General features: G+C 33.8%; 1 protein-coding gene across 4 annotated transcripts in view; it reads right to left on the reverse strand.

Annotated features, from left to right (window-relative positions):
* Positions 1-23,294, reverse strand: part of LOC100371199 (sodium/hydrogen exchanger 9B2-like) — a 109,024-nt gene extending 85,730 nt beyond the window's left edge. For 3 of the 4 annotated variants that reach the window (XR_014927457.1, XR_014927458.1, XM_085493875.1), the window contains exons 1-5: positions 23,204-23,294; positions 15,623-16,692; positions 10,354-10,565; positions 4,969-5,239; positions 4,171-4,346 (exon numbers count right to left, since the gene is read on the reverse strand). Coding sequence is in view for 2 of the 4 variants with exons in the window: in XM_085493875.1 (XP_085350001.1) it covers positions 4,171-4,346; positions 4,969-5,239; positions 10,354-10,565; positions 15,623-16,644 (1,681 nt within the window). In the remaining 2 variants the exon portion in view is untranslated. The remainder of the gene's footprint in view (positions 1-4,170; positions 4,347-4,968; positions 5,240-10,353; positions 10,566-15,622; positions 16,693-23,203) is intronic. The other variant, XM_085493876.1, reaches the window with a different exon arrangement.
* Between the last annotated feature and the right edge of the window lie 1,993 nt (positions 23,295-25,287).

Genomic DNA, 25,287 nt, shown 5'->3' on the forward strand with positions numbered 1-25,287 from the left:
TCTTAATAATGAATACCAACATCTTAATAATGAATACCAACATCTTATAATGAATACCAACATCTTATAATGAATACCAACAACTTATAATGAATACCAACATCTTAATAATGAATACCAATATCTTATAATGAATACCAACATCTTATAATGAATACCAACAACTTATAATGAATACCAACATCTTATAATAAATACCAACATCTTATAATGAATACCAACATCTTATAATGAATACCAACATCTAATAATAAATACCAACATCTGATAATGAATACCAACATCTTATAATGTATACCAACAACTTATAATGAATACCAACAACTTATAATGAATACCAACATCTTATAATGTATACCAACAACTTATAATGAATACCAACAACTTATAATGAATACCAACATCGTAATAATGAATAACAACATCTTATAATGTATACCAACAACTTATAATGAATACCAACATCTTATAATGAATACCAACAGCTTAATAATGAATACCAACATCTTAATAATGAATACCAACATCTTATAATGAATACCAACATCTTATAATGAATACCAACATCTGATAATGAATACCAACATCTGATAATGAATACCAACATCTTAATAATGAATACCAATATTTCATAATGAATAGCGATATTTTAATAATGCATACCAACATCTTATAATGAATACCAACATCTTAATAATGAATACAAACATTATTATGTAATAATGATTACCAACATCGTAATAATGAATACCAACATCTAATAATGAATACCAACATCTTATAATAATGAATACCAACATTGTAATAATGAATACAACATCGTAATAATGAATACCAACATCGTATAATGAATACCAACATCTTATAATGAATACCAACATCTTATAATGAATACCAACATCGTATAATGAATACATACATCTTATAATGAATACCAACATGTTATAATGAATACCAACATCTTATAATGAATACCAACATGTTATAATGAATACCAACATGTTATAATGAATACCAACATCTTATATTGAATACCAACATTTCATAATGAATACCAACATTTTATAATGAATACCAACATCTTATATTGAATACCAACATTTCATAATGAATACCAACATTTCATAATGAATACCAACATCTTATAATGAATACCAACATCTTATAATGAATACCAACATCTTATAATGAATACCAACATTTCATAATGAATACCAACATCTTATAATGTATACCAACAACTTATAATGAATACCAACAACTTATAATGAATACCAACATCGTAATAATGAATACCAACATCTTATAATGTATACCAACAACTTATAATGAATACCAACATCTTATAATGAATACCAACAGCTTAATAATGAATACCAACATCTTAATAATGAATACCAACATCTTATAATGAATACCAACATCTTATAATGAATACCAACATCTTATAATGAATACCAACATCTGATAATGAATACCAACATCTTAATAATGAATACCAATATTTCATAATGAATAGCGATATTTTAATAATGCATACCAACATCTTATAATGAATACCAACATCTTATAATGAATACCAACATCTTATAATGAATACCAACATCTGATAATGAATACCAACATCTTAATAATGAATACCAATATTTCATAATGAATAGCGATATTTTAATAATGCATACCAACATCTTATAATGAATACCAACATCTTATAATGAATACCAACATCTTAATAATGAATACCAACATCTTATAATGAATACCTACATTTTATAATAATGAATACCAACATCTTATAATGAATACCAACATTGTAATAATGAATACCAACATCTTATAATGAATACCAACATAGTAATAATGAATACCAACATTGTAATAATGAATACCAACATCTTAATAATGAATACCAACATCTTAATAATGAATACCAACATCTTATAATGAATACCAACATCTTATAATGAATACCAACAACTTATAATGAATACCAACATCTTAATAATGAATACCAATATCTTATAATGAATACCAACATCTTATAATGAATACCAACAACTTATAATGAATACCAACATCTTATAATAAATACCAACATCTTATAATGAATACCAACATCTTATAATGAATACCAACATCTAATAATAAATACCAACATCTGATAATGAATACCAACATCTTATAATGTATACCAACAACTTATAATGAATACCAACAACTTATAATGAATACCAACATCTTATAATGTATACCAACAACTTATAATGAATACCAACAACTTATAATGAATACCAACATCGTAATAATGAATAACAACATCTTATAATGTATACCAACAACTTATAATGAATACCAACATCTTATAATGAATACCAACAGCTTAATAATGAATACCAACATCTTAATAATGAATACCAACATCTTATAATGAATACCAACATCTTATAATGAATACCAACATCTGATAATGAATACCAACATCTGATAATGAATACCAACATCTTAATAATGAATACCAATATTTCATAATGAATAGCGATATTTTAATAATGCATACCAACATCTTATAATGAATACCAACATCTTAATAATGAATACAAACATTATTATGTAATAATGATTACCAACATCGTAATAATGAATACCAACATCTAATAATGAATACCAACATCTTATAATAATGAATACCAACATTGTAATAATGAATACAACATCGTAATAATGAATACCAACATCGTATAATGAATACCAACATCTTATAATGAATACCAACATCTTATAATGAATACCAACATCGTATAATGAATACATACATCTTATAATGAATACCAACATGTTATAATGAATACCAACATCTTATAATGAATACCAACATGTTATAATGAATACCAACATGTTATAATGAATACCAACATCTTATATTGAATACCAACATTTCATAATGAATACCAACATTTTATAATGAATACCAACATCTTATATTGAATACCAACATTTCATAATGAATACCAACATTTCATAATGAATACCAACATCTTATAATGAATACCAACATCTTATAATGAATACCAACATCGTAATAATGAATACCAACATCTTAATAATGAATACCAACATCTTAATAATGAATACCAACATCTTATAATGAATACCAACATCGTAATAATGAATACCAACATCTTATAATGAACACCAACATCTTATAATGAATACCAATATCTTATAATGAATACCTACATTTTATAATAATGAATACCAACATCTTATATTGAATACCAACATTTCATAATGAATAATAACATCTTAATAATGAATACCAATATCTTATAATGAATACCAACATTTCATAATGAATACCAACATCTTATAATGAATACCAACATCTTATAATGAATACCAACATCGTAATAATGAATACCAACATCTTATATTGAATACCAACATTTCATAATGAATACCAACATTTTATAATGAATACCAACATCTTAGTAATGAATACCAACATCATAATAATGAATACCAACATCTTATAATGAATACCAACATCGTAATAATGAATACCAACATCTTATAATGAACACCAACATCTTATAATGAATACCAATATCTTATAATGAATACCTACATTTTATAATAATGAATACCAACATCTTATATTGAATACCAACATTTCATAATGAATAATAACATCTTAATAATGAATACCAATATCTTATAATGAATACCAACATTTCATAATGAATACCAACATCTTATAATGAATACCAACATCTTATAATGAATACCAACATCGTAATAATGAATACCAACATCTTATATTGAATACCAACATTTCATAATGAATACCAACATTTTATAATGAATACCAACATCTTAGTAATGAATACCAACATCATAATAATGAATACCAACATCTGATAATGAATACCAACATCTTAATAATGAATACCAATATTTCATAATGAATAGCGATATTTTAATAATGAATACCAACATCTTATAATGAATACCAACATCATAATAATGGATACCAAACTCTTAATAATCAATATCAACATCTTAATATGAAAAAACAGCAAATACTAACATCCCTACAAAAAAAACAACATTCAATAATTGAAATATATGCATATAGCTGATATAGCTCCTAAATGACATGCATAACATTACCTGTAGAGAATCCAATTCCAAGTGCCACGCTGAAACCTGTTATGGCAATGACGTCATCTACACTAGCTGCAGCAATCACCAATGTTGGAATACCCTTGTTTACACCATATCCTTTGCCATGAAGATTTAACATAGATGACACAATTACAGCAGGGGACACCGCACCTAAAACGAAACTACCAAAAAACCCTCAAATATATCCAAGAATACCGAACATTGACAACACAAGAAGTACACATGCAATGCATTATGTAGGAACATAAACCTAGACACTAAACCTAGACACTTAGGGGCGAAAAACAGACTACACCTTCACAAACTCATACTTATAATGTTTGTCGATTTAATGTGACAAATCAGATATTTACACTTTCATCTGTTGCTGTGTATTGTATTAACGTCGGGTTCACACATTCACATATATACATGCCACCTTTGCATGCTTAAAAAATTAAGACAGAAAAAGGGTGAACATTTTTACTTTTTGGGCTGGCCTAATAGTGCATTCACAGCTACTATTTAATTTTACACATTTGCATAATTTGTTCTACTTGTAACGAATGTGTTCACGTCAGGCATGTCTGTGTTCACGTCACGTATGTCTGTGTTCACGTCACGTATGTCTGTGTTCACGTCACGTATGTCTGTGTTCACGTCACGTATGTCTGTGTTCACGTCACGTATGTCTGTGTTCACGTCACGTATGTCTGTGTTCCGATTTTAACAATCTAGCATACAATAAAAGCAATGATTAGTTTATATGTACTACTATTTGAAATGCAATACGAGTATGCTTACCCAAGCATGATACCGAAAACCCAAGGAAAATCAAGTAACAAAACGGAAATTATAGCGGCTGCAATACATTCAATTACACATGAGATAAAAGCAAGACGAAGACATGCTATTTTCAATTTCCTTAAAGCTTCAGCATCTAGACCTAGTCCAGCACGGATCAAAATCACTGTAAATGCAATATCTCGTAATGCCAGAGACCATGGTTGGTCAATATCTTTGGCCACATTAATGTAGGGCGCATTACGCAACATCATTCCTACCAATAACATGCCTGCAAATACAATAGAATATACATAATTATTAACAATAGGATGTTTAATAAGTGAAAAGAAAATATATTTTTTCAGGTGTTTAACATTATAACAGTAAATCACATATGTAGATCAGCTCACTACTATATAAATATATGGGGATGGTGAATCAATAGCACAAGCACCCAGGTAATTAGCATGTAAACTATAACCGTTATTATTGAATTTATGGTTATTTGTTTTATGATAGCGACTTCACGTTCGCACATTCGGTTCACATGCTGTTGCACTATTGTTTTAGAATCAACAACTTGCATGTTCAAGTTGGAGATTATAAACATAGATTACAGGAATTTTAAAAACAGATTGTTTACTTATTGTATTTAGTAGCAGCAAGGCTTTAACCGTGAAACACATCTCTGGTAATCACGTGATCGTACCAACGACTGCAGCGATTGTCTGGTCGCATAGTTACTCTGTCACGTCTTAGATATTTCACTTTTAATCACAGGGAGCCCAGGAACTATAATCAACTGTAATACGGAGTCTCTATGAGTGGGGGGGGGGGGGGGGTTCGGCTGGCATGTAGTGTAAGAAATAGACTAAAAGGTGGTTTGACTGCTAGCTTTCCAGTTCAAAGGGGTATCAGACAGGGAGATGGTTTAAGCCCACTCCTTTTCAATCTTTTCATTAATGATATCAAATGCCAGATAGAATCATCCAATAATGAACCCCCTTTACTTGTAAACAATCATTTGTCATGTTTGATGTATGCGGATGACCTCCTCCTCCTATCACAATCTAAAAATGGTCTGCAAAATGCAATACGCACAGTGGAAACATACTGCAAACAATGGAAACTAGATATCAATGTGTCAAAATCAAAAATTATCATTTTCAACAAGCAAGGTAAAATATTAAGTAAGTTCCGATTTCAAATCAATAGCCAAAAATTGGAAAACGTCTCATCATACTCCTACCTTGGTGTTAAAATCAATGCTACTGGTAAACTGAACAGAGCTCAAGAAGACCTTAGTCACAGAGCAATGAAGGCACTTTTTAAACTAAAACAATTACTCTATGCAGACCCAAATATCCCAATCAAAACACATCTGAAATTGTTTGATGCTATGGTTAAACCAATTTTACTCTACTGTAGCAAAATCTGGGCAAGCGATATTATTAATATGCACTCAACAGACTTGTTTAAACAATCCTTGCCTATGGAAAAATTACATCACAAAATGTGCAAGTACCTACTACAAGTAAACTGTAAAGCCACAAACTTGGCATGTTTACTTGAACTGGGAAGATATCCACTTATCATCTCAAGCATCAAACGTATGATTAACTACTGGCTGAAAATAAAACATATGGATGAAACCACTCTGATCTCTAAGGCCTACAAACTTGGCACCAATTTGGACAAAGAAAACGTCAGTAATTGGACCACAGGCATAAAAAATTACTGAATCTTTTGGAAATTAGTGATGTTTGCGAAAAAACCAGTATTATCCCATTAGCTACAAAAAAACTAAAAAATATGTTTGAGAAACACTGCACAGAAACAATGCATAATGACAATAAAGGCACTAATCACAAAAATAAACTTCGTACCTACAGACAGCTGAAAACTGATTTTGCACTTGAAAAATACCTTGAAATTATTAAAAACCCCATCCACAGATCATCTATGACTAAACTGAGGATAAGTGCCCACATACTTCAGATTGAAGTTGGGCGATATCACAACATAGATGTCTTAAATAGAACATGCCCTGTCTGTGACTCCAATGAAATTGAAGATGAAGAACACTTCCTCTTCAATTGTAACCAGTACAAATTTGAAAGAGATGCTTTGTTTGAAAACGTAAACTTATCCGGTAATCTGAAAGCACTTCTCAATAACAAAAATTCTGAAACCGTCCAAGCAATTGCCAAGTTTATCAGCGACTGTTTCAATAAAAGAGAGAATTTCATGAAAAGCAATTTACCAGCTGCCTCAAAATAACACCAAAAAAATATTTATATAATAATATTTTCACAGTATTACTATTTATTTCTTTTTTATTATTATTATTACTTATGTATTTTATTGTTCCTTATATCCTTATTGTATTCTAATCTAGATCCCAGAAGGGATACGATATCAATAAAGGTTGTTATTTATTTATTTATTAGACTATAGTCTATTTCTTTAATGAGATACCAGCCGATAGCCCCCCCCCCCCCCCCCCCCCCCCGCGCGCTCATAGAGACTGCGTATTACAGTTGATTATAGTTCCTGGGCTCCCTGTGTTTTAATATAGAGTTTGTAAACTTTTGTAAGACGGGAGAACGAGAGAACGGTCAGGTGCAGCCAACGAGCAATAAATTGAAATAGTCAATTCTCTGGGACAAAATTTATTTTATGGTCCTTTTGAAATATGCTAATTAATATATAGAAAAAAGAGGAAATTAAAAGCTGTTCATAAGCTATCCTCCACATGAAAAAAATTGTGAATCTCGTGTTTAGAAATTATTTAAAAAACACACCATTTTTATTTATGTTTGAGAAGTTAAATCGATTTTCCTGATTGAGTTTCGTGAGACAATCTACTTCGGTGATCTACACAATGTTGTCATTACAAATATGAATAGTGAGTATACTATGAACGCTTTGTCAGTCTGATGCTATATTGCTATATAAATATATAGAGGGGGGCAAGGGTTATTTTCGTTCAACGTAATTGCAATATTTTTTGGTTCGTACAACATAAGTTGAAAAAATAAATTCCATAATTCTGTAATCACAGGCTTGACGTACAACGTAATCAATCAAATATTTTTTTCGTACACTGTAAAAATGTGTCATTTTTCTCGGTACGTACAAGAATTTATATCCAAATAAAAAAATCGTAAAGAAGAATTACATTTTAGAAACTGTAAAACGACTAGATGACACAATTCACTGCAAAATTGAATGTCAAGACGTAAAAGGCCCTCTAACCGAATGAAGAGCAGTACGAGGGTAATATGCGCATGCGTCTCTACACGCGGCGCAGCAATGACGGAGAATTTGAGTCGGAGAGCTTTTCGGACCATTCAATGTTCCATTTTTTATCACTGTAAACTGTAAAAACGTCTTTTTTTCTTTCTTTTACGGGAGTAATTTACGTCTTGAAATATGGTTTTCCGACAATCTCTAATAAATAACTCCTTGACTGAATTGTTGTACCAAATTAAATTACATTGACGTTCAAGTGAAAATCGGCTTTTTGGTCTTGATGTGTTTTCGGTTGGAAATAAAAGATCAATATTGAATATTCGAATTTCGGAGAAGCGAATAGTTTGAATCAGACAGTTTTGCGTATGGGTGAATTTGGTCGTACTGTAATTTGCCGGCAGTTGAAAAAGTACTACAAACTATATAGTTTGTGACAACCAAACTATCTTTATTAACGTCCGACAAGCTGTGGTCTCCCTGATACTAGACAATATATTTATGTAATATTAGTTAGATTATTTTTTGTAATATGTCTCAATACGAATACTCCTAAATACCACCAGGAGCCAATCATGTCTCAATACGAATACTCCTAAATACCACCAGGAGCCAATCATGTCTCAATACGAATACTCCTAAATACCACCAGGAGCCAATCATGTCTCAATACGAATACTCCTAAATACCACCAGGAGCCAATCATGTCTCAATACGAATACTCCTAAATACCACCAGGAGCCAATCATGTCTCAATACGAATACTCCTAAATACCACCAGGAGCCAATCATGTCTCAATACGAATACTCCTAAATACCACCAGGAGCCAATCATGTCTCAATACGAATACTCCTAAATACCACCAGGAGCCAATCATGTCTCAATACGAATACTCCTAAATACCACCAGGAGCCAATCATGTCTCAATACGAATACTCCTAAATACCACCAGGAGCCAATCATCGTCGGCCTAACAGTTAGAGGATATTTCCACACATAAACGACGAATTCTGCCGAATTTTGTTAGCGGTTGGTTAAATTTATTATCACGTGTACGCCAGCTAACTATGTATATTATAGAATTGTGCATGTAACACTAAAACTGGGGACATAATCAGCACATCAATGCACCCTAGTAATATTTCATGTGGATTAACGTCGTTATTATTATTATTATTATTGTTATTATTTATAGTGATCTATTTATATTCGAGAGCTACATACTATTCAAGATTTAAATATAAATGATTTCATAATCATCATCATTAAGCACTCCGCCTGTGACAGAATGCAATATAGTTTTCCATGCCGACCTCTGCTACTTTTTACAAACAGTGACAGTTTCATACCCCAATAACTGTTATAAAACTAGTTACAGTGAAACACATGAAAATATTTTATCTAATGTTGTAATTTTGTGTTCATTTCAAAATGATTAATTATTCATGCCTTAAACTTAACTTAAATTAAAATTCAATTATTAAGATTTGGAAATAGTGTACCATACAATATAGAAATTACGCAAAAGAATAAACATAGCTAATTAATTGATTGATTGATAAACAACCATAATAAAGCACTTTTCTTGTATGTTTCAATATTTTAATGGTTTCTTGGAAAATGTCTTAAAATAAAGATCTCATTCTGAGCAATAGGATTCTTGGAATGTGTATCAAAGTGAAGACTATCATTCTAGGAACGGGATTCTTGGAACGTGTCTCAAAAATGAAGACTCTCATTCCGAACGTGTCTTAAGATGGAACCTATCATTGTGACTAGAGTGATTCTTTGAACTTGAACAGTAAAATAATGGTGAATGGTAGGATAACACACCAGAAATAGAAACAAATATTTCTGTATATATAACAATTATTGAATTTTACTATGAAATGTTTGTGGTAAACAACCTAAATTAGACAAAAAAATTAATTACCTGTGAGGTTCCAAGCTTTGAAGCTAAGGTTCGTTAGTGATTCATCTTAAATGCAGCAATCATATACCTAAAACAATTCAGGCCTAGTGACATACTCTTTGAATGAAACTCACTTTTATATGATACTTTTATAAATACTGTATCTAATTCCAAAAGCCAAAAGTTCCATGTCAACTACTCATGTCAGTATATGCATCACTTTATAATAATGGCTTACCTAACAGTGGAGGAAGTTTGATTAATGTAATGGCAGCTCCTCCAATAACTGCACACACCCATAACACTAATAGTGCAAACAGATTCCCACCGGGTAGAGCTTCGTCTCCAGTGATAGCCCATAATACTCCCCATAATATAAATAACATCATTATGTATAATATGATGGATCCAAACTTGCCGTGAGGTGGGCACATCAAACCATATTGTAATCTACAAACACATAGAACATAATATGATGGACCCAAACTTGCCATGAGGTGGCACATCAAACCATACTGTAATCTACAAACACATAGAACATAATATGATGGATCCAAACTTGCCATGAGGTGGCACATCAAACCATATTGTAATCTACAAACACATTGAACATAATATGATGGATCCAAACTTGCCATCAGGTGGCACATCTAACCATATTGTAATCTACAAACACATTGAACATAATATAAAAGATCCAAACTTGCCATCAGGTGGCACATCTAAACATACTGTATTCTACAAACACACAGATCATACTGTGATGGATCCAAACTTGCCATTAGGTGGCACATCAAACCATACTGTAATCTACAAACACACAGATCATACTATGATGGATCCAAACTTGTCATTAGGTGACACATCAAACCATATTGTATTCTACAAACACATAGAACATACTATGATAGATCCAAATTTGCCATGAGGTGACACATCAAACCATACTGTAATCTATCAAGTAGCCAGTCGGCTGAGATAGCTCTGCTGTTAGCAATGCACATTTCAATTAAAGAACAAAAGATATCATTAGAAAATGAACAATATGTAGACTTGCTGTTTTTAACAATAATTCAAAAATATCACTTTTCACCAAAAATAACAAAAATTATCATCAAAATTAGATATTTGAAGATATCACCGCAAAATTAAAAATCTAAAAGAGAACCATATGTAGTACCTATATATGTAATATAAAAGCAATCAGACTTGTGGTTTTTAAAAAGAACTCGAAAATATCACATTTTACCAAAAATCACAATAATATTCATCAAAATTAGAGAATTGAAGATGTCATCACAAAATAAACACATCTGAGAGAGGTCCACATGTAGTACCTATATATGTAATATCAATTTGAAAGCAATTGGACTTGCGGTTTTCAACAAGTAGTCGAAAATATCACTTTTTACCAAAAATTACAAAAATGTTCATCAAAATTAGAGAATTGAAGACATCATCATGAAATGAACAAATCTGAGTGAAGACCACATGTAGTACCTATATATATGTAACATCAAAGCAATTGGACTTGCGGTTTTCAACAAGAATTAGAAAATATCACTTTTTACCAAAAATTACAAAAATATTCATCAAAATTAGAGAATTGAAGATATCATCATGAAATGAACAAATCTGAGAGAAGACCACATGTAGTATCTATATATGTAATATCAAAGCAATTGGACTTGCAATTTTTAACAAGAAGTCGAAAATATCACTTTTTACCAAAAATGACAAAAATATTCACCAAAATTAGAGAATTGAAGATATCATCATGAAATGAACAAATCTAAAAGAGGTCTATCCAAGGTATACCAACTTTCAAAGCATTCAGGCTTATAATTTTCAAGAAGAAGTCGAATCAAAGAAAGCTTAGAAAGAAATCCCGTGTGCTGAGAGTATTGGAGACACATTAAAAATTAATTCAAAATGGAAACGCATAAAACTAATTATGCAAATAAGGTAACTAATATTAACAGATTTAAGTGTTTAAACTTAAAAAAAGTGTAAAAAAAAAAGTGTAAAACACAATGTACCAAGTTTCATTGAAATGTGATTAGAACCAAAAAAATATTAATTATTATGCTAATTAGAGAATTAATATGAACAGATTTTAACCCAAAATTAATCAGGCTGTCTATTGTCCTAGAGCATTTATGTACCTAGTTTTATTCAAATGTGATGATCAATACTTGAGATATAGTATTAATTAATTATGTTAATTAAGTGATTAATAAGCATAAATATTTACCAAAAACTAATATGGTGTATAGTCCTAGGTTCATTGAAATGTGATGGTACTCTTTAAAAGTTTCATTGAAATCCAATGAGTGGTTTTTAGACATCAGTGCAACAGCCATAGAACAGCAACAAATTAACTAATAATGCAAATTAGGTTATTAATATGCACAAATATTTACCCCAAAACTAATTAGGTCTCTGCACAGTCCTCAAGTAACTATGTACCAAGTTTCATTGAAACGTGATCATTACTACCGGTACTCGAAATATCAAAAGCTGAAAATTAATTAATTGTGCAAATTAGGTAATTAATATGTACTGATATTACCCTAAAAACTATCAGGTCTGTGCAGTGTCATATGACATCTATGTACCAAGTTTTATTGAAATGTTATGATTAGTACTTGAGATATCAGTGGAAAAGCCGAAAATTGATTAATCATTATGTAAATTAGGTAATTAATAATATTAACAGATTTTTACCCGAACTAATCAAATCTGCGCATTAGTTCAGAGCATCCATGTGCCAAGTTTCATTGAAATTCAATGAGTGGTTCTTCAAAAATCAGTGGAACAGTCATAGAACAGCTTAAAATCAGTTAATTATCATGCAAATTAGATAATTAATATTCATAGATTTTTACCCAAACCTAATCAACTCTGCGCATTATCCCAGAGCATCTATGTACCAAGTTTCACCAAAATTTGATTAGTGGTTCTTGAGATAACAGTGGAACAAAAAAAGTGACATACATACATACAGACATACAGACATACATACATACATACAGACATACAGACATACATACGGGAGTCAAAAAGTAAAACATTGACACGGACGACCGATGACAGACGACGGACGACAACGGACAATCACTCATATGATAAGCTCCGCTCGACAAAGTCGACAGCGGAGCTAAAAACACACAGAACATAATATGATGGATCCAAACTTGCCATGAGGTGGGCACATCAAACCATACTGTAATCTACAAACACATAAAACATAATATGATGGACCCAAACTTGCCACGAGGTGGGCACATCTAACCATATTGTAATCTACAGACACACAGAACATAATATGATGGATCCAAACTTGCCATGAGGTGGGCACATCACCATCCATACTGTAATCTACAAACACACAGATCATACTATGATGGATTCGAATTTGCCACGAGGTGACACATCAAACCATGTTGTAATCTACAAACACATAGAACATAATATGATGGATCCAAACTTGCCATCAGGTGGCACATCAAACCATACTGTAATCTACAAACACACAGATCATACTATGATGGATTCGAATTTGCCACGAGGTGACACATCAAACCCTATTGTAATCTACAAACACACAGAACATACTATGATGGATTCAAACTTGACATGAGGTGGCACATCTAACCATATTGTAATCTACAAACACACAGAACATAATATGATGGATCCAAACTTGCCATGAGGTGGGCACATCAAACCATATTGTAATCTACAAACACATAGAACATAATATGATGGATCCAAACTTGCCATGAGGTGAGCACATCAAACCATATTGTAATCTACAAACACATAGAACATAATATGATGGATCCAAACTTGCCATGAGGTGGGCACATCAAACCATATTGTAATCTACAAACACATAGAACATAATATGATGGATCCAAACTTGCCATGAGGTGGGCACATCTAAACATATTGTAATCTACAAACACCTAGAACATAATATGATGGATCCAAACTTGCCATGAGGTAGGCACATCAAACCATTTTGTAATCTACAAACACATAGAACATAATATGATGGATCCAAACTTGCCATGAGGTGGCACATCAAACCATATTGTATTCTGCAAACACACATAAAATACTATGATGGATCCAAACTTGCCATGAGGTTGGCACATCAAACCATATCATAATCTACAAACACATTGAGCATAATATGATGGATCCAAACTTGCCATGAGGTGGGCACATCAAACCATACTGTATTCTACAAACACATAGAGCATATTATGATGGGTCCAAACTTGAAATGAGGAGGCACATCAAACCATATTGTAATCTACAGACACACAGAACATAATATGATGGATCCAAACTTGCCATGAGGTGGGCACATCAAACCATACTGTATTCTACAAACACATAGAGCATATTATGATGGGTCCAAACTTGAAATGAGGAGGCACATCAAACCATATTGTAATCTACAAACACATAGAACATAATATGATGGATCCAAACTTGCCATTAGATGGCACATCAAACCATATTGTAATCTACAAACACATAGAACATACTATGATGGATCCAAACTTGCCATGAGGTGGGCACATCAAACCATATTGTAATCTACAAACACATAGAGCATAATGTGATGGATCCAAACTTGCCATGAGGTGGGCACATCAAACCATATTGTAATCTTCAAATACACAGAACATACTATGATGGATCCAAACTTGCCGTGAGGTGGGCACATCAAACCATACTGTAATCTACAAACACATAAAACATAATATGATGGACCCAAACTTGCCATGAGGTGGCACATCAAACCATACTGTATTCTACAAACACACAGAACATACTATGATGGATTCAAACTTGCCATGAGGTGGCACATCAAACCATATTGTAATCTACAAACACATAGAACATACTATGATGGATCCAAACTTGCCATGAGGTGGGCACATCAAACCATATTGTATTCTACAAACACATAGAACATAATATGATGGATTCAAACTTGCCATGAGGTGGGCACATCAAACCATATTGTATTCTACAAACACACAGAACATAATATGATGGATTCAAACTTGCCATGAGGTGGCACATCAAACCATACTGTATTCTACAAACACACAGAACATAATATGATGAATTCAAACTTGCCATGAGATGGGCACATCAAACCATACTGTATTCTACAAACACACAGAACATAATATGATGGATTCAAACTTGCCATGAGGTGGCACATCAAACCATACTGTATTCTACAAACACACAGAACATACTATGATGGATTCAAACTTGCCATGAGGTGGGCACATCAAACCATATTGTATTCTACAAACACATAGAACATAATATGGTGAATCCAAACTTGACATGAGGTGGGCACATCAAACCATAGAGTAATCTACAAACACACAGAACATATTATGATGGATCCAATATGAGTTGACAAGATGATATAAGCTGTTGTCCAGTTGTATGTAATCTAAAAGCCTTACCTATAGCAACGTGAGTCACCATCTTTTGGGGGATTGTGAAATCTTGCCAATATTGGTGAAAAACATCTTTCACAGTAAGTAACACATCGTTCTGCTTTACTTGTATGACCCGTATAATTTCCTATTGACAATCTGACTCTATCATTGGATACCCTGTGTTCGCTGCTCATGTCATGAAGTTCCATGTCCATATTGATGGATGCAGTGAGTGTACTATTCACGTCATTGAGAGAGGTGTCTACATTGTTGGGTTCCCTGAGCGCGCTTTTCATGGTATTGAGTTCTGTGACTATATTGTTTGGTACAGTGAGTGTGTTAGTCATGCCACTGAGTTTTCTTGTAGTGAGTGTACCATCTTCATCATCGAGGTCTGTGTCTGCACTGTTAGGTACATTGAGTGGGCTGAGTTCTGTGTCTATATCGCTCAGTAGAGTGAGCGTGCTCCCCACGTCACTGAGTTCCGCGTCTATATAGCTCGGTACAGTGAGCGTGCTCCCCACGTCACTGAGTTCCGCGTCTGTATAGCTCGGTACAGTGAGTGTGCTCCCCACGTCACTGAGTTCCGTGTCTGTATAGCTCGGTACAGTGAGTGTGCTCGCCACGTCACTGAGTTCCGTGTCTGTATAGCTCGGTACAGTGAGTGTGCTCGCCACGTCACTGAGTTCCGCGTCTGTATAGCTCGGTACAGTGAGTGTGCCATTCACGTCATTGACTTCCGTGAATATATTGTTTGGTATAGTGAGTGTGTTCGCCGCGTCTCTATCGCTAGATACAGTGAGCGTGCTATTCAAGTTGTTGAGTTCCGTGTCCGTAGTGTTGGGTATAGTGAGTTTGCTGGTCGTGTCGTTGAGTTCTGTGTCTATTTCGCTTCGTACAGAAAGTGCACTGTCCATGTCGCAGAGTACCATGTCTATACTGCTGGGTAAGATGATTGTCCCATTCGTGTCGTCGAGTAGCGGGTTTATATCGCTGATAACCCCAAGTGTACTATTTACGTCGTTGGCTGGCATTCCGTCTTCCATGGTCGTCGCTTTTATTTTGTGAGAGTAAGCTGCTCAACTGCAGAATTTCTAAAAAAAAATCAAAAAGCAATGTTTATTTATATTATTCCAATACGACAATACGATGATAACGACAATTGCATCGATAATTCATTATGCAGTCCATGGTACATTGACACCCCCCCCCCATTACTGTATGGAGACCGCAAACATAAAAACAAGAAGTTTTGTTTATTGAAATGGCGTATTTGTTCACTGCTCTCGTTGATTGACTGGTTGGATTCGACTGCCACTGAAATTTACAAAAATATCTAACAAATAAGGAAATGAGTTAGTAGTCGCGACACAGTAAATTTCACGAGGACATGCACGCTTAGAATTAAATCCGTCAAGGATTGAAGGAAAAACTCAGTGGTAAGGAACGTTACCAAATGGCTTCACTGGCCAATGAAAACACATTTTTTTTTATTTGAATGACGCGCACAGGTCTTTCTGTGATAATGTTTTCCGAATATAAATATAAATATAAATAAATATATAAATGTTCAAGAAAGCCGTTCATATCTACTTGAAATTCACGGTGATGTAAAGTGATGAAAAGTCAGAAGCATTAGGGTTATAGGTCAAATCCCTACCCCGCAGTTAAAAGTTAGAAATATTAGTCAAATATCGAATAAAAGCCCCATATACCTGTCATACGAACTCAACGTGTATGTTATGAAATAGTGTACAAAGTTGTGAAAAGTGACGGAAAAATTGGTAGATTTGATTGGAAATGTTGTCATATCAAATTCGCAGTTAAAAGTGCTCAAAGTAGAGTGAAAGCAATACGGCCACTCAAATTGAGTGTATAATGTTAAAAAATAACATACAAAGTTGTGTAAAGTGATTGAAAATTGCTAGATTTATTTGCAAATTTGATATAAATGGTTGTATTTCATAAACCAGTAATAGAAAGTTCGAAAAAGGTAATTTGCCAGCCTCGTGAACTAGCCTCAAACCGTCCAATTGACGTCAAAGGCATATAGAGATCATAGATAAAATTCGAAACATACAAGTGCAATGAATATAAATTTTGAATATTTAAATGCCCGAAAATTAAAAAAAAATTCAGACCCCTATAGCTGAGTGACCATGTGATCGCTCAATATGAAATATTAAGCTTCAATGGAAATGTAAGTACTTACATGGGAGACCACCTGAGCTAATTTAAATTTTGTGAAACAAATCAAAATTACATATTTTAAATTAACGAGAGGTATTTGAGACTGTCATAAAAATACATTGTCTTTAATGTTAAAAAAATAAATATTTGCACGTAATAGTATATTGTTCATTGTAGTCGGTAATGGTGGCTCTAGTTTGATGAAAAGATCGTACAAAGTTATGTAAAGCGACTGGAAAGTTGGTAAATTAGTTTGCAAATTTAAACCAAACGGCTGTCCTACTACCCCCCCCCCAGTCATGATATAATCTCCTTGAGTAATACATCACTTAGTGCACATAACCTCATTGGGTAATACATTACGCATTTCACAAACATAATCTCATTGGGTAATACATCACACATTTCACAAACATAATCTCATTGAGTAATACATCACACATTGCACAAACATAATCTCATTGGGTAATACATCACACACTGCTTAAACATAATCTCATTGGGTAATACATCACGCATTTCACAAACATAATCTCATTGGCTAATACATCACACATTGCACAAACATAATCTCATTGGGCGATACATCGCACATTGCACAAACATAATCTCATTGGGTAATACATCACACATTGGACAAAGATAATCGCATTGGGTAATACATCACACATTGCACAAAGATAATCTCATTGAGTAATACATCACAATGCACAAACAATCTCATTGGGTAATACATCACATATTGCACAGATCTAGAGATAATCTCGTGTGTAATACAACACACATTGCACAAACATGATCTCATTGAGTAATACATCACAATGCACAAACATAATCTCATTGGGTAATACATCACACATTTCACAAACATAATCGCATTGGGTAATACATCACACATTGCACAAAGATAATCTCATTGAGTAATATACCACAATGCACAAACATAATCTCATTGGGTAATACATCACATATTGCACAGAGATAATCTCGTGTGTAATACAACACACATTGCACAAACATAATCTCATTGGGTAATACACCACACAATGCACAAACATAATCTCATTAAGTAATACATCACACAATGCACAAACACAATCTCATTGGGTAATACATTACACATTGCACAAACATAATCTAATTGGGTAATACATCACACCTTGCACAAACATAATCTCATTGGGTAATACATCACACATTGCACAAACATAATCTCATTGGGTAATACATCACACATTGCACAAACATAATTTCTTTGAGTATTACATCACAATGCACAAACATAATCTAATTGAGTGATACATCACACATTGCACAAAGATAATCGTATTGGGTAATACATCACAATGCACAAACATAATCTCATTGGGTAATACATCACATATTGCACAGAGATAATCTCGTGTGTAATACAACACACATTGCTCAAACATGATCTCATTGAGTAATACATCACAATGCACAAACATAATCGCATTGGGTAATACATCACACATTGCACAAAGATAATCTCATTGAGTAATACATCACAATGCACAAACATAATCTCATTGAGTAATACATCACAATGCACAAACATAATCTCATTGGGTAATACATCACACATTGCACAAACATAATCTCATTGGGTAATACATCACGCATTTCACAAACATAATCTCATTGGCTAATACAACACACATTGCACAAACATAATCTCATTGGGTGATACATCACATATTGCACAAACATAATCGCATTGGGTAATACATCACACATTGCACAAAGATAATCTCATTGAGTAATACATCACAATGCACAAACATAATCTCATTGGGTAATACATCACACATTGCACAAACATAATCTCATTGGGTAATACACCACACAATGCACAAACATAATCTCATTGGGTGATACATCACATATTGCACGGAGATAATCTCGTGTGTAATACACCACACAATGCACAAACATCACGCATCTCGCAAAAATAATCTCATTGGATAATACATCACTCATTGCACAAACATAATCTCATTGAGTAATACATCACACATTGCACAAACATTATCTCATTGAGTAATACATCACAATGCACAAACATAATCTCATTGAGTGATACATCACACATTGCACAAACATTATCTCATTGGGTAATACATCACACATTGCACAAATATAATCTTATTGGGTAATACGTCACACATTGCACAAACACAATCTCATTGAGTAATACATCACAATACACAAACATAATCTCATTGAGTGATACATCACACATTGCACAAACATAATCTCATTGAGTAATACATTACACATTGCACAAACACAAACTCATTGAGTAATACATCACATTGCACAAACACAATTTCATTGAGTAATACATCACAATGCACAAACATAATCTCATTAAGTGATACATCACACATTGCACAAACATAATCTCATTGGATAATACATCACACATTGCACAAACATAATCTCCTTGAGTAATACAACACAATGCACAAACATAATCTCATTGCGTAATACATCACACATTGCACAAACACAATCTCATTGAGTAATACATCACAATGCACAAACATAATCTCATTGAGTGATACATCACACATTGCACAAACATAATCTTATTGGACAATACATCATACATTGCACAAACATAATCTCATTGGGTAATACATCACACATTGCAGAAACATAATCTCATTGGATAATACATCACACATTGCACAAACACAATCTCATTGAGTCTTACATCACAATGCACAAACATAATCCCATTGAGTGATACATCACACATTACACAAACATAATCTCATCGGGTAATACATCACACCTTGCACAAACATAATCTCATTGGGTAATACATCACAAGGCACAAACATAATCTCATTGGGTAATACATCACACATTGCACAAACGTAATCTCATTGAGTAATACATCACACATTGCACAAACATAATCTCATTGGGTAATACATCACACATTGCACAAACGTAATCTCATTGGGTAATGCGTAATCTCTTTAGGTAGTACATCACACAATGCCTAAACGTAATTTCATTGGATAACACATTACACAATGCCTAAACGTAAACTCATTTTAGATTTTTTTTAATTAAAGCAAAATGGCCTAAATGATCACAACAATAAACACTATGTTTGATTCGATGATTAGACATAACGCACTCCAGTGCAAGTTACATGCAGTGCTCCAAATTTCCAGGATTTGTGGCCATACGAATGGATTTTGTCATTGTTCGTGTTGATCATAATAGTTAGTGAAAGATGTTTTGGACATAATACCAAGTGAGAATCCAACTGTAATCAAAACATTTATTCCAACCTTATCTTCTTTACCATCCCAAACAAATTGAAAGCACGTATTTTGATGATATTTATGGTCACCTTGGTAACGAGTGACCCTGTGTAATTCATTACTACGTGTCATTAAAATGTGTATAGAGACATCTCCCTGAACTATTTCGAAATAGTTGCTGAAAATAATAATTCAAATTATTAAACGTACCTAGTTTTCAAGAACCTTGAGCACCCTGTCACGGTGGAATTATTGTACACGATTAGTTCGTGGGGACGATGTGTTCATGTTAATCTCATTTCTAAAATATTCGCATCTCAGATATCAAAAGATATCAATGTGTCGATTAAATTCTTTATTGAAAAATAACATGTCTATTGTTATTTGATGTTTGCACCAGTCTGTCCGATATTATCATATATGGGACGTCGACTCATGGAGCCATCCACGGTGTGTAGCTTTGATATATGGGACGATCGACTCATGGAGCCATCCACGGTGTGTAGCTTTGATATATGGGACGATCGACTCATGGAGCCATCCACGGTGTGTAGCTTTGATATATGGGACGATCGACTCATGGAGCCATCCACGGTGTGTAGCTTTGATATATGGGACGATCGACTCATGGAGCCATCCACGGTGTGTAGCTTTGATATATGGCCGGGTGGCCTATAACGAGCTGCAAGTGGTATGAACTAACTGTGAAAATAGTGTGCTTTACAAACCAGTCAAAAGACAAATATTCGCGTGTATAACATCTAAATTCTAAAATCAAAATCTCGACGTTCTGATTCCAGCTTTCCACAATTGCATTGTTTTATTATTGTTGCGTATGTCTTTGAATATTGGTAGTACACATTTCAAACAGTACCATTGTCTGAGTGCTATCAAATATCGGCATCGTAAATTTATTAGTGAAGTTTTAATGTGATTATAGCGAAGGCTGTGTTATAACCGCTATGTTTAAAATATCCCTGCCTGCGAGTATACCTTCGTAGACTTACTCGGGTTTTGGATTTCTAAACCATAAATATATCAAGTATTCATTTAATTATCAATATTGAAATAAACCCTGGTCCTGTTAATATACAACGGCCCGAATAACCATTTCAAGTCAAAGAAGTTATTCAAGGTAAAAACTATCAAGGTTCACCCAGGTAGTGTCTGGAGTGAATACGTGCATGAACAAATGTATTGTTACATTTGTGTACTCCGGGATAGGTGGGTATAATGGGCATTTAAAAATCAAATAACGGGGACTGTGACCTCCATGTCCTGTCCATTGTAGTTTCGCTTCGAACCCCTACCACGATTGTCATAATGACGTCATTGGTAACCATGTCAACAACACTAAACGTGCGGACATGTCTGTTACGAACTAATTAACGAACTAATCATTTAATACAAGTATTTATCTTTAGATACGAAAGTTTAAAACACATAAATATAGCCGTTGACTAAAAAAAGTAATGTGTATACACTATTTCAGTAAATACATGCACACAACCTCACGGATACTACACAATCCTTTACATACTTACATATACATGATATATAATCACATGCATTCACATACAAATACACGTAATATATAACAATATACAACAATACCATGGTTGCCGAGGATTTGTCATAACGTCTAGCTAAGTAATTTGGTGACGTACACAAGCGTCGACTCGAGACCTGCACGTACATGTTTACTTGTTATAACATAGTATTAAACCATGCTATGGATTTTGGTGTTATTTACTTGGGTGAGAGTTCCGTAGGGCCCCCTCACCCATATCTCTAATTCTAACTTTGTCCCCTCAAGTGCCTCTCCCCCATATTAATTATATATGTTACTCTATATGAAACATAATTGTCTGAAGGGATATATACAGTTACATTGGAGGGCTGGAATTTAAGTACGGGGTAAGGGGCCTTAAGGAACTCCTTCCATGTACTGTGTATATACTATAATACAAGTTGTGAAGACTAACAGTCCGAATTACGTCACCTAATACACGGTAATAATAACAGTTGTAAAGAAGAAGTCATGAATATCCACAATTTTAACTAAAACAAAAAAGAAATCAACATAACGGTATCGCTAATGTCGACTTACCGTTCGCTTTCGCTGATTACACACGACGTAGCTATATTGCATGCAAAACACGCATGCGCGACCAGCATAGAACCAGTTCCAGTCAGCAGAACACAGAATACAACACTTGGCGTGTATATTAACGAGTGCCCATATATCAGTGACGTATATAAGCATAACAGTGACGTGTGTTCATATACAAATGTCAAAGTCAGTGTAATCGACCCAGGTGATACTTTATCAGAGATTCAAAACGTGTATATGCCCGCAGAGAGATGTTGCCAATTCTAAATTCAATTACAAAATACTCGTAATCTCAACTACAAAAAAATTGGAAAATTAATCTTGTATGCCTGAAATACACCATTTCAATATTTCCCAATAGAGAAAGTGAACTTAAAATGAGTTGTTCTAGTAGTATTGTATTTATTATAGCAGTATTTCTCTTAACTTAGTTATGCGATTCTTTCACAGTGATTTATTAGTGGCATCCGTGATACTTGCAATGATTTGAATTTAACACTGAGCAAGATCGAATCGAATAAAGCACAAACTGTCAGAGACCACTTGTGAAACAACGGAATAGTGTACTAAGTTAACCTCAGATATTAAATACGCGCAAATATGTTGAGAAATGCAAGTAATATTTTGAATATTGTCACTAGTACTCTTACTGTTGGGTTATCAGTTACCGAAAATAGAAGCCTCACGCAGTCATTACCCAGTTATTACAAGTGATGCCGTGCCGGAAAGATACAATTTAAACTAAGAAGCGATACACAGCTCGTGTATTACAGCTTCCCATACCCCCCTAAAACAGTCAACAGGAATGTTTCATTGAGAGATATTGACATAACAAATAACGCTACAATACCATGCTGTTCTTTATATTTATTCACTGGATCGATAATTTTTAGATCAGTGTTCAATTTCCTTGAGTGTAATAATATTTGTTTGCCATTTGATATTATCCAAAATTACCAGAAAGAAACCATATCGTAAAACGTTGTCCTGATTTTTTCTTGATTTAAGTCCGTTGATGAAGCCACGTAAATTGTGCACACAAATGCAAGTAGCTTGTTTCGATGATTTGACCGATAACTGCCGCCTCCTGGGATTTCACAACTGTGCATTGACCTTTGTAATTACACTGGGTCACAATGCACAGCGTCTGTCTAGCGTTTAGTGATGTCATACTCAAATTGTCGTTATAATGACACTACATAGTTCAGAGAGTGACGCGGCGAGTATGTAAGCATTTCTATTTCGGTCAGGCAGTTCCGGGACTAAAATCGTAAGTGGGTACGTGACCGTGTATCGTGTCAATGACAGTGTATTGTGTCAACGCTGAAAGTGGAAAATCACACTGGTTGTATAAATGATTGATTTGCGCTAAAAATATAGAGTAGAGTACAGCTCAGCTTGATGACAGCCACGTTGCAACGGCACCCCCCCCCCCCGGCATGGGATGCTCGCATACGTCGGCGAGCTAAAAATAGACAGTATCAAGAACGCACATGATACATCTTCTAAGCATGCGTAGTAGTGTCTAATGCAGTTCATTTCCTGAGCGAACACCCCACGCATCGGCACGTAGTATCTTAGTAGAATCGCCGGTCCTCTTGGCCAAACGCTGTATAACGTACAGTATATATATTCCCAGAAACGAAACAAGAATTGTTTGTTGCATTTCATGTAATAAATTGGTTCTACTGAGCGTCGATTGGAAGATCCTTTAGCCAAGATTCTACGTCATACTAGACAGGAAATGTGTTTTGATGGGGGCCTCCACTTCATTTTAACATAAAATTAAAGATATATCAATTTCTGGTGCATTTTTATCAATGGAACAGCCGATGGTAATGCAAATCAACTTAGACCACTGTTAGACTTCACGAGGAAGAAACTATATTCCGCTTTAGAACATTAGAACTACAAAGACATATCAGACATATATTCAACTCATTTTTAATAAAAATAATCTTTCCTATAGCTCTTTCGCCATATGCTATAGTAGCCATGCTAAAGACGTTTTGGTCATTTTCTGAAATTATTTACCTGAAAACCTACAACAAAAAGTTTTTTAAAACAATTTTCGAAACAAC

Source organism: Saccoglossus kowalevskii, chromosome 19 (assembly GCF_978046115.1).
Source record: "Saccoglossus kowalevskii chromosome 19, keSacKowa6.1, whole genome shotgun sequence".
Classification (NCBI taxonomy): Eukaryota; Metazoa; Hemichordata; class Enteropneusta; family Harrimaniidae; genus Saccoglossus; species Saccoglossus kowalevskii.